General features: G+C 37.1%; 1 protein-coding gene across 1 annotated transcript; it reads left to right on the top strand.

Moving 5' to 3' along the window:
- The first annotated feature begins 1,484 nt into the window (after window positions 1-1,484).
- gdi1 (GDP dissociation inhibitor 1) lies at window positions 1,485-12,346 on the top strand. The gene is made up of 11 exons (XM_008414581.2): window positions 1,485-1,795; window positions 3,976-4,083; window positions 4,185-4,284; window positions 5,561-5,695; window positions 5,801-5,999; window positions 6,093-6,224; window positions 7,362-7,461; window positions 7,550-7,721; window positions 8,066-8,210; window positions 8,316-8,370; window positions 10,103-12,346. Exons 1-11 carry the CDS (start codon window positions 1,751-1,753, stop codon window positions 10,253-10,255), a joined length of 1,344 nt encoding a protein of 447 aa, XP_008412803.1. The 5' UTR covers window positions 1,485-1,750; the 3' UTR covers window positions 10,256-12,346.
- The last annotated feature ends 167 nt before the right edge of the window (window positions 12,347-12,513 follow it).

The raw sequence follows: 12,513 nt of genomic DNA, 5'->3' as shown, positions 1-12,513 counted from the left end.
AAACAAATAATACAAAGAAAGTAACTGCATATACAAGTAAAACTATCTATATAGTGTGCCTTTTGTTATATTTATAAAGCCCAACGTGTTTTCAGTCTGAAAAACCAACTCCCATCCACCCAGCTGTGGCGGCGGAGGGATACCACTGCGTGCATCCACGCAGGCAACGCTGCAACCTACAACTGGGAAGGAAGGATGGCAAATACTAAGAAACCAGCTTTGCTCCCASGATAAACTGGTAAAATCTGAACAGAAATGTTGAACTAAACTTTAGGTGTGAAGAAGTCAWCTCAAAGTGGGGTTTCACTYTGGCCYCACTGTGTTGTTAGGTGGGAAGAAGCATAGGCATAGAAAGGTAGACGCCGCATAAGCATCCGGATATACAGCAACGTCGCCGCCATATTGGGTGTGTCATTTATAGTGAGATTTACCCAAAAAATATTTTAAATAGGATTTTAAATAAAGCTATTTGTAATAATGAATGAAGAAAATGATATTCATAGTAATTATAACAAATCTAATTATTTTATATACAAAACAATACTAGGTGGTTCACATCTGTATTATCTATATATACATGATCTAATTCMGTGTTTTTCAAAGTGAGGGCCACATGCTGCCTGGTGGATAAGGGGGGCCTTAAAAAGTTGTAGCAAAGATGAGGAAAAAATGGAAAAATATTACACAATTTTACATATTACATATTTTCTTATTAAAAGGGGCGATTGTTGTAGAATTTTTTATTTGGTGATATATTTAACATCAGATTTAAAAAGTCATAATATATTTATTACTTGATAAAATTCTACCACAGAACCAGTTGTGGACATACATTTACGTGGAAATTTGGGTATTTTATTGACAATAATTCATATAAATGACAAAAAATAAATAAAATCAGGCAAAAGAAAATTATACCAAATCAGTTTCTTTCAATAAAAAACTTATGAAACTTTAATAAAACTTGCAGGTGTGTGTTTGGTGAATTTTTTGTTAAAACAGTTTTGTTGTAGGTAGAAATTTGACTCAGTTAAGAGTATACTAATAAACTTACTCAAGTAAAAGTACAAAATACAGCATAGTAAAAACACTTTTTCAAAAGTGTTACTCGGGTAAAGAGTTGGGTAGTTTCTACCCAACTCTGAATAGAACTAGTTACCAACTAAAATCAGAAGTTATGAGGCAGCATTTAAATGAATGTAATAATTAGTAAATAAAAGTGATAAGAAAAACATACAATTTAATGATTCTTTATATATTTTTTGAAGCATTGTCTAATTGACATTTGGACTACACAGAACATATATTGTACATAAATTAATTCAGCAAAATCATTTGAAACGTAAATGTTGCTTTCCAAGGCGAACGTTCCACTCACAATATGGCGGACGCGCTGACGCATCGTCTCTGCTTCGCTACGTCTATGGGAAGATGGGAGAGAGAGGAGGATGCGCACTATTTCCCGACGCGCAGTGACATTGTTCTGTATCGCTCCACGGACAGGGCCATCTTTGGTCGTCTCCGCCGGTGACAGTGTGGGCTGAATTCCCCATTGATCATTAATGCCCAATGATTAATAAATAACACGTACCGCTGAAGAGCCTTTTAAAGCAGCCACGCCTGAGAGAAAACAGGAATTTTATTTCTCAGCTTTTTTTTGTGTGGACCCACTGGCATTATTTCCTTCAGCACCCTTTCATTTCCCAAGGCTGAAAAAAAGAGGGCGAGACGGGAGAGGCGGTGATACAACATGGATGAGGAATATGATGTGATCGTTTTGGGCACCGGACTCACAGTGAGTAGAGACAAATAAACACAGAGTTTGTGAACTTTTTAAATGATTTCCTTCCCCCCCTCCCTCCACACACAGAGACAGAGATCAGGCCTGCTACCGTTTCTGGAGTGAAAGCCTCAGCTGCAATTGTGCGCTGTGACATCAGATAATTGTGTTTGGATTTGCGCATTAGAAATATCGCTAAATAAAACTACAAYTGAGCTCCTCGTCTGTCACCAAGAAGCCCGCAGATCTCAGAGTCAGCTGGGTGATTTTTTAAACAATATTTTTTCTTATTATTTCGGCTGCAGACTGTGCTCAGTGTTGTGTTACGCCCTGTAGCATCTTTTAGGCGTAACCCTTCAGTGTGTCATGGTTCTCTTTGCATAGACAGGCCTCCATCCTGGGGTTGGCGCAGGCCTTATAGCACAGCTTTTTATTCACGGCTTTACTTTCACTAAACACGCACTGCGACAGAAACACGCCGGGCAGRAAGATGTGATCGTTTCATGTTTGTATTTGCAGCTATGGCAGCAAATATTTAGTTAGGTAGGTTYAATGTGTCACACGCCTCTCTAACATTTATTTATATATTATCTAAAATAATAATAACAATACTTTTAATAAAGAAAATAAAAAGTATATTTAAAAAACTATTTAATAAGATGTGATTAGAGTTAATTCACTTAATAAACACSGTATCTAAAACATAATTAAGCAAGTTATTAATATTAATATTAACTTTCTATAGATCATGATAACCTTCAAATTCAATTTAATGTGTTTGTAACTCATTAGTTCAAAATGTTCAAATAGTTATTAATTGATAGTGATGGTTCTCCTGTAGCAGTTTGTATTACAGTGAATTTGAAGAAGCCTCTGACTGAAGACAGTTTTTTTCTAATATGGTCAGAGTTGTCCACAATTTCATTTATTTTATGTAAAGTCCTTTAAACTTAAGTAAAAAATATCCCTTTCCTTAGTTATTTATAACATACATAATCCAAAGACCCAATATATCTTGTTACATTGTTGGTTTTTTAATACTAGTTATTTTAAATAATAATAAAAGTTAGTTTCCTATTCACTTATTATTTTGCATGTATCCATGTAAAAGTTTCTGCTTTGATTTTTGACCATTTTGCGTCTGGAAATGATTACATTTATTTCATGATTTTATGTAAAATCCTCTAAACTTAAAAAAATTCCCATTTATTAAATAATTTATAGCATAAATAATTCAAAGAGCCATTATATTTTACCTGTAACAAATCCAGGGCCAGTGAAATTGTTTTAGTTATTTAGTAGTTGTTAATAATAATAATAATAATAATAATAATAATAATAATAATAATAATAATACTTTCTTCCCTATTTACTTAACTTATATATTTTGCTTGTATGTGTGTAACATTTTCAACTTTTTGACCATTTTGAGGTTTGAAATGATCAAAAATGACATAATTTGATTGTGTTTGTATAAAAGATTGATGGACGAATATTTACTAAAGATTTATTTATATATATTTATTATTACCAGATTGCAAGTAGCTCCTAGCAGAACTTCATTTGCAGCCGTTTTTCCAATTGCACCGACCAAAATTATTACAAATGCTGGAGAGTCAGAGAAGAGGAGTYAAAGACTAGATTATTAGTTATTGATCAACAAAAAAAATATGTCTGGAGGTCATGAAACACAGTAGAAATGTGTAAAGTAGCAATAAAATAACTAAATATACATACAACATAAACTTATCCTGTGCCAGCAGGGTGACTAAACAATTACAGAGTTATTTAATACTTTGGATCAACTCTGATCACATTTCTCTACAGTAGATTAARCAGAATATAAACATTTCTTGTGGTGTGTTTGAAATAATTTGCGGTTAGTGTGAGGTGTCCCGTAACACTCAGCTCCTTTTTGGATGTAAAGATTAGGACTGAAACATTTATGTTGGGGTGAAATGATTAGTGCTAATAATGGTTATCGTCATTGTTTTTGCTCGTTTGAAGACAAATTCTATTATTTATTTTTGATATTGAACATCAAAATGCATTTTTTTATACAAGTTTGCAGTAACAGCGTAGCAGTTGTGTTCTGGTTGTGATGGTGCACTTTCTATAAACCTGTTGGCTTTTGTTCGTGGATCTCTGGTTGTTTGTTTTCTGAGTGTTTTCTGGTGTTTAAATGTTTCATGCAGGAATGCATTCTGTCTGGGATCATGTCTGTGAATGGGAAGAAGGTTCTGCACATGGACAGGAACCCTTACTACGGTGGGGAAAGCTCTTCCATTACACCGCTGGAAGAGGTACGGCGGACAGCAAATCATATTGAAAGAATTCGTTTATCACGTTTTTGTTAATTCTTAAGAGTTGATTTAATTTGCTTTTTCTCTTTCGTGTCCTGCAGCTTTACAAGCGCTTTACTCTCCCTGATAGCCCACCGGAGTCAATGGGCAGAGGAAGGGACTGGAACGTTGATCTCATCCCCAAGTTCCTCATGGCTAATGGTCAGTRTCAGCTTAAATATACTGCATTAAACTTTTCCACATTTTGTCCACGTCACAGTCACAAACTTTATCTTCTTATTGGGATTTCCAACAGAAAGAAGCACAATGAGGGTAAAGTGTTCATATATTTGAACGGTCCAGTCAAAGTCCAGACCGAAATTCAATTAAGACTGTGAAATTTGATGTGCACAGTTGTTCTCCGTCCAATTTTCCTGACACTGAGTTATTGTGAAAATATGTTTAAAGTCGGTAAAGACTTCCACCTGTAACTGTAATGAACGATGGATCATGAATCTGTCACATTAATAAGGTTTCCTGGACAATAAATTGTCCCAGAAGTTATTAAAATAAACAATAATGTTGTTATTTTGAGGCTATTTTCATGTAATATAATAGTAATGGCAAGAATAGAATCTCAAACATCACTAAATTTTAAATTTTAATGAACGCTTAACACTGGAACTGWAAAACATTTTAAATATCGAAAGTAAATAAAYAAAACAAYTCAAACAACAATTAATTATGAAGTGTCTGTAAACAAAATCACCCTTCAAAAAATGTGTTAGTTGAGACCAAAGACTTTTATCATCCAGGTTTTGGTAGAAAGACAAAAACAATAAATCATGGTAATGGAAATTATTGAGCTTGTTTTCATTTATCATGTGATTAATTGATTTATTGCTTATTGCGACAGGCCTGTTCATGTCGCAGTTTTCAGCTCTTTGATCCATTTGAAAACCATTCTTCACCTACTTCCTGTTTCGCAATCATGTGGCGTTTTGTTGTTGGTCGTTCTGCTTAAAGTCTCATTAAAATATGGTGAGGCTTCCTGTTATCCAAGGGATAATAAACGTTTCAAGGTCAATGTAGAACCTTAAATATCACAAACATAAGATAAAATGAGATGATAAGAAAATCTGAACAAGTATTTTTGGTCTAGTTTTTTAGTGCACTTGAAATAAGTCAAAAGTAGGTCAATGGTAACATTGCAGGAAGATATTGGATTTARATTTGAGTAAATAATTCCTTAAAAATGTATTTTAAAAAGTACTAATAGAAGATAATTTTACTYAAAACAAGACATTTTTCTTATATTTCAAGTGCAGTAATCTACCAGTAGAACTAACACTTTTTAATAAATATTAAGGAATCATTGCTGAAAAATTATTTCAAGTGTACTGAAATAATTGCATATTTGAAATTAAGCCAAAAATACCTTGGTAAAACTTTGTGTTTTTGCAGTGAAAGATTCAAAGAACGAGTGTGTGTATTTTAGGTCAGCTTGTGAAGATGCTGCTATACACAGAAGTGACTCGGTACCTGGACTTTAAAGTGGTGGAGGGAAGCTTCGTCTACAAAGGAGGAAAAATCTACAAGGTGCCGTCAACCGAGACGGAGGCACTGGCTTCCAGTAAGACCCGCAAAACTCCTCGGATACAAATTCACAAAGAGCTGCTCTCGTTTTTCATAGTTTCTTGGTACATTTTGAGATGAATCGTCTTATTTTAACGTGTAGATCTGATGGGAATGTTCGAGAAGAGAAGGTTTCGGAAGTTTTTGGTCTTTGTGGCCAATTTTGACGAGAACGACCCCAAGACCTTTGAGGGGGTTGACCCTAAAACCACCACCATGAGGGACGTCTACAAGAAGTTTGACCTGGGCCAGGATGTCATCGACTTCACTGGCCACGCCCTGGCCCTCTACCGGACAGATGAGTAAGAGTGGGAAAAAAGAAATGTGAAAAGAAGTACAAATATTTCATGAATTTAATTTAAAGATTCACTTGATTGTTTTGTATCTGCATCCAGCTATCTTGACGTTCCCTGTTTGGAGACGATCAATCGTATCAAACTGTACAGCGAATCTCTGGCGCGTTATGGAAAGAGCCCCTACCTCTACCCGCTGTACGGTCTGGGGGAGCTGCCGCAGGGATTTGCCAGGTTTTTAAATTATTTCTCATTATTTAGTCAAACTTTCTGTACAGAGGAGAAAAAAGCTTGTTCAACTTTTATTGCATAATTTCACCCTTAAAATCAAGCCTTTAGCTTTAATACATTTATTGGAGAAAGAGACACTGCTAAGTAAAGAAGTTATTTTTAACAYATCACCAGTTGCACAATTATTGTTCCCSTCCTTGCCTGTGGTGGCGCTRCACCAAGAATTACTGAAGGAAACTACATGAAAACCTCAGAAGAAGAAACTGAACACAACTTCCTCCTTCACCAGATGTAAACAAAACTGGAGTAACGATTTTACTGGTTGGAGGATTTCTCTTTTGTCGCTGGTAAAAAGACTATGAGCGATTTCTCCCGCCAGTGMTAGACTTGCGTGTTTGTTTTTGTTGWATTTATTTACCCAGAATKCCATGCGCTGCTGTCCACTTCCTGCTTTTGGAGYGATCTGCGGTTCTCTTGGCGTTTACAAACACATTCAAACTGCGCCAACTGAACCGAGGCCAAGATTTTTAGGCAAACTAGAGTTCACATTTTTGGTCCCGATCAGAGGTTGATTGCTCATTCACACCTCCCGAAATGAACCGGACTTTCCAGGCAAGCGGACCGGAGTTTGACTGAAGCAGATTAAACAGGGCTGGTGGGAGTACAGAGATTGAAGATTGAAGTTTTGRGCTACAAATACTCTAGAAAAAAATAATAAATGTGCGGAAAGTACGCARGATCCACAGTCAGATACAGCAGAGGACATTTGATACAATGGGACAGTTTTTTTTTTTCTAATTCAGCAGTTMTGAAAACTTTGTTCTTACTGAAAATAGTTTCTGTAACTGATTAGTTAAACAAAACATTTGGCCAATCAACACAGAAATAGTTACCTAGTAAAAGAATCAGATTTCATGTCTGAGCTGCTTAGTCCTTTTCAATCCCATAGAAAACCAGTGGAATATAAGTTTGTTGAAAACAGTTAACTTAATTGAATTAACTGAATTAATGTACCCAGATTGAAGGATGTGTGAAATTATGCTTTTGTAGTAACATAAGAATTAATTGTTTTAATTTATGTCTGTAAAAAACAGTAAAGTTGAAAAAATTTAATTGAATTTGATTTAATTCGTCTGTTAGGCTGAGCGCAATCTACGGAGGAACCTACATGCTGAACAAGCCTGTAGATGACATCGTAATGGAGGGTGGCAAAGTGATTGGAGTGAAGTCAGAAGGCGAGGTATGACAGCGGGGGTATGTTATTATTYATGTGATAACAATAAGTGTCTTTAAACRTGCTGTGTGCGTTTCTCTCCTGCTGTCTCCAGGTGGCTCGGTGCAAGCAGCTCATCTGTGACCCCAGCTACATCCCGGACCGCGTCCGTAAGGCGGGCCAGGTGATCCGTGTCATCTGCATCCTGAGCCACCCCATCAAGAACACCAACGACGCCAACTCCTGCCAGATCATCATCCCTCAGAATCAGGTCAACCGCAACTCTGGTGAGCATTTCTCAACTACAGGATCGGATTAAGTTTGATTAAACGGCACATGTTTACCAGAGGTAGATTCTTTTCTGTCATCTTAAAAATACAGTTAAAAATCTGCAATGTCGCATTGTGTAATAACGTAATAAAAGCAGGTTTTAAAATGTATTAAGACATCAGTAAAACAACATTATGTAATAATTGACGCAAAATGTGATTAAACTTATTTCAAGTTATACTCAATGTAATCAGCCAAAATGGAGGCACCTTTGTTAAAAAAGTCTGAATGTTTAAGTGGACAAATGACCTAAACCAGGTCTAAAKGGATTCTGCTTGACTTTTTTGTTTTTATTGACCAGACATCTACGTCTGCATGATCTCTTACGCTCACAACGTGGCGGCCCAGGGGAAGTACATAGCCATCGTCAGCACCACAGTGGAGACCAGCGAACCCGAGGCTGAGATCGAACCGGCCTTGGAGCTCCTGGAGCCCATCGATCAAAAGTCAGTGCCGACACTTTGTGCTTTTGTGCTTTAACAACCCGGCATCTATAGGAAACGTTTTGATAATTAGCAAAAATATAGCATTTACTGTTTCTTTTTCCTCAGGTTTGTGGCTATTAGTGACCTTTATGAGCCCACAGACGACGGCACTGAGAGCCAGGTAAGTTATTTCCCTCTTATATGTTGTTTTTGGTTAATATGCTAATAAAACAAAAGATCTTTGTTGTGAAATGTTCCAACATTCATGTATTTATCTTCAAACTATTACATTACCTTCATGCCTTAGTGAATATTCTCTTTGAATTCACGTTGTTAAATTGCATGTATTATGTAAATTTCACATTTAGCACATTTCTGTACTTCCATTTGGGTTTCTGCGGCTTCTAAAAACAGCCTAAGCGCTAAGTTAATATTTTTTGGTGTCTGGAAAATGATTCGTTTCAAAAACTTCTGGAATGTAACATCACAAATCAGCAAGCGCTGTCCGTTACCTAGCAACCTCAGCGGAACCCAACATGTGACCCCAAACAGACTTCCAGCACTTTCAGGCAGCTGGTTTTACCACTCTCTGCGCTGTACAATGGCTACTGGAAAAGACAAGTGTTCTGTTGTTGGCTTATCATTCAGAAGCTACTTGTTGCATTCTTGTCAGTTGTGCTGGAGGCTCTACTAATGCTTTTCAAAGATCTATGATTGCATAATTGTGCAGCTCATTGTGGAAAAATGATTTTGCGGAAAAAAAAAATTTAATGAACATGTTTTGTACATCGTGCAGACCTCTTTAATGAAGCACAACAGGTCACTTTTAAACTTCCAGGGGTCAGATATTTTGCATTGCAGACTTCTGCAACTGCATAATGTATTTCCACTGCTAGCTGAGCAGTGTGCTGGAGTTTCCCCTTTTTTCTAATATTTCATCATGCAAATGATTTCAAAAGCGAAAGTAAAAATGCAAAATAAAACAGCTTCTTAGGCACCAGCATTTTGTCAAAACTGCTTTCAGCTCCAAACAGCTGCTGCCTCAGTCTTAGTGCTAAGCTAGTGCTGCGTTAGCATCAGTTCATTAGCTTAAGCTGCTTAAACGTTGTTTCTTAATGTTTTTGGTGTGTTAGTGTGTCTACAAACACTCTTTATGCAGGTCTAAATGTGAACAAATAAAGCATGGTTTTGTTAAATATCAAGTAGTGTCACATATATATATAAAAAGTGTAATAGGGCAATGTGATTTTCTTTTTAACCATCATGTTTTCTTTCAGAGGGCTCATTTATTAATTTTTTTCAGTACATATAAATATTGAATTCTGTATTAGTGCCGACAAGTACTCAAATTATTATTAGCTCAAATAAACAGAAAATATGCCTGAATGTCTTGATGTTTGGGCTAATTAAAGTACTTGTTAGGAAAGGGCAATAAATCAATAACAATATATATCGTTATAGACAAATGATCAAGTAAAATTAACTAGTTACTACCCAACTCTGTATTTAAACATGATTAATTAAACAACAGATACATTGAAGATTTAAAAGATTTAAGGGATCAATATTTTTTTTTCTCATCTTCTCTCCAAGTTTCTGAGGCCCCCACAGTGGGCAGTGCTCGTTACCTAGCAACCCCAGCAAAGGCCAGGCCGTTACCTAGCAACCCAACTGACGTAAATGCAACCAGTTACCGCCCAACTCTACCAATGACTGTTGTAGAAACAGCTTTTTTTGTATTATATGAGATAAAGCACTGTATTTTGCTGCTTTGTCACTTTCTACCTTAAAATCCTCAAGTACAATAATTTTAAAAAGAAATGCTGTCAGAAATTTGTAAAAAAAAAAAAAAGATTTTTGAAAATCAGAGATAAAATGATAAATTGTCGCCAATTCTCACCGTTTTCTTCCAGGTCTTCGCCTCGAGGTCCTACGATGCCACGACTCACTTCGAGACCACTTGCAACGACATCAAGGACATCTACAAGCGCATGACCGGGACCGACTTTGACTTTGAGAACATGAAGCGCAAACAGAACGACGTGTTTGGGGAGGACGAGCAGTGAGGGCGGTCCGAGGGGTTTCTGGGAGCAGAAAAAAGAAGCGAAGGCGGAAAAGGAGCCGAGAGACGGCGTCTGCCTCCTTTTCTTTTCTCTTCCTCCCTCTCTCCACTCTCAATGAAATTCGCTCACAGACAAAAACACATACATGCTTTTCAAACACTCCCTTCCTCTGACACAGAAAAGCAGGGTTGAGTAGGTCTTTCTTTCAGTTGTGAAATATACAGTATAACCATAACTTCAGCTTCGTCATTAGGGGTGAGTTTTTGACTTGTTGCAGATTTTCAGAACATTTCAGTCCGTTTTTGTCCGTCATTCTCATATCAGGCTCTCGCTGTTTGGCAGGTCTGAGCTTAACGTAAAATCCTCTCGCAGGGTCACCTCCAGTTGGCATGCATGCATCTTTTACACAGTAGTTATTGTACATAGACTGGATCAACTCAGCGGTTTAAGGACCGGACCGCTCCCATCAACCCTGCTTTCACTCCCCCGTCTTTTACCTGCGTGACTTAAAACAGACGCCGCTCCTTTTTTTGGCGAAAACTTAAATGTGATCCAAACAGGCATATAAATGGGCTGTTCTGTCAACTGGTAGTGCTCACTTTTGCAACGCTGTTGTGTTCTCAGTGCAAGCAGGCAAGTTAATCAGTGGCTATACCTGTCGCCCTCCAACCCCTCTACATGAAAAAACGAAAAAACAAAAAACACTTTTCTTTGTCCGAGTTATGTAACAACCGTTTTGAAACTGAATACTTTCTAACTTGTTAAATTATTAAAGAGTTTATTTCTATATAATGGGTGCACATTTCACTGGCTGAAGTTATGAAGTTTACAGAGCAGAGGTAGAAACTGTGGTCTTCAAGTCGAACTTAAAAAAAAAAAAAAAAAAAAAGGGAATTTGTGGAAAACAAAGACCAGACGTTGGTTTGTGAATCTTTTTTGGGGGAATAATGGCCTTCGAAGAAGTGAAATAGGAATAGACTGGAATGTGGCATGAAGGAAAGACTGAATGTTGGGAATGTTGTTGGGTTTCTTTGCGGGGTTTTGAAGATGAAGACTGAAATTTCAGCTCTAGGTGGAACCACCCCGTCTTGTCTCGGTTGTTTGACCCCTTGTGTTTGACGTTGTTCCCTTTCTAGATGTTAGGTGGAAGGAGGACATTGTAGCGTAGACGCAGTCACACGTGCGACCCATTCTGAACGAACCGAGTTGCTTTTATTTAGCCTTAACGTCCGGTCCGTCTCCGACGCATGGACACCATCAGAAAAATCGGCTGCTTTGTTTTAACTCAGAACGTTGTTTGCAGGTCAGTCTTGTGCCAAAATTGGTCTTTTTTGTTATTGGCGACGATTAAAGTTCACATCAGCAGAGAGTGCAGAGCTGAAGGGAAATTGTTTTGTTTCATACCAGTTTAAGGGTTTTATCATACAACTAAGAGGAAACAGACAGGCTGCTGCCGTCATTTGCTAGAAAAGCGGCTTCATCTCAATTTACCGCCCACCACCAACCCTCTTCCAACTCCAAACTAATCTCATCTCTGTGTCTTATCCTTACAATGTATTTATTTAAATTCTTGCCGACGTCAAATGCTGACTCATTTTAAAATTGTGTTGCTCTAATTTGTTTATTTGCTGTGTCATATGTCGTTTACCTTATCACGTGATCATTCCATGATTTAATGTTATGTCGTTAGCGTTCCTCTGATGTTTTGGTGGAAGGAAAACTCAACCTCAGCCTTGAATTCACACTGTGCACCGTTCAGCTTCATGTGTGAAACGTCACCTGAAGAAAACTGGAATATTGTTTACCTGTTGTTCCCTCTCTCTCACCATCCTCTCCTTTTTTATTTACCGAGAACAGAAGCCTTGTGTGGTGTTGCTGTTTTTATTTTCATCCAGTATGGCCTTTGAAAACCACTATCAACAACATCCCTCGAAAATTGACAAAATAGTCCAGGCTGAGTAGTAGAAAACTTACTGTCCTTGTTTGATCACTAGTATGTGAACAATACCTAATGTCTTGTGTAACAAATAAAACCAATTAAACTATGAAATGAAATGATAGAAAAATAAAAAGCACATGGCAAACCTGGAAAAAGTGCCTCAGATTTCTTTTTCATTTTCTGGGAATAATATAATTTCACATACATACAAGACCTTATACAATTGGACTGAACAGCTTAAGAGGAGTGATGCTTTTTAAAAAATTACATATGATTTAGACAGAAAGGAATACTGCAGCGTATTAGGACCACTGTAGATAAA

This window comes from Poecilia reticulata, linkage group LG7 (assembly GCF_000633615.1).
Source record: "Poecilia reticulata strain Guanapo linkage group LG7, Guppy_female_1.0+MT, whole genome shotgun sequence".
NCBI lineage: Eukaryota > Metazoa > Chordata > Actinopteri > Cyprinodontiformes > Poeciliidae > Poecilia > Poecilia reticulata.
The sequence above is the reverse complement of the archived record's forward strand: the minus strand, read 5'-3'. Positions and strand labels throughout refer to the sequence as shown.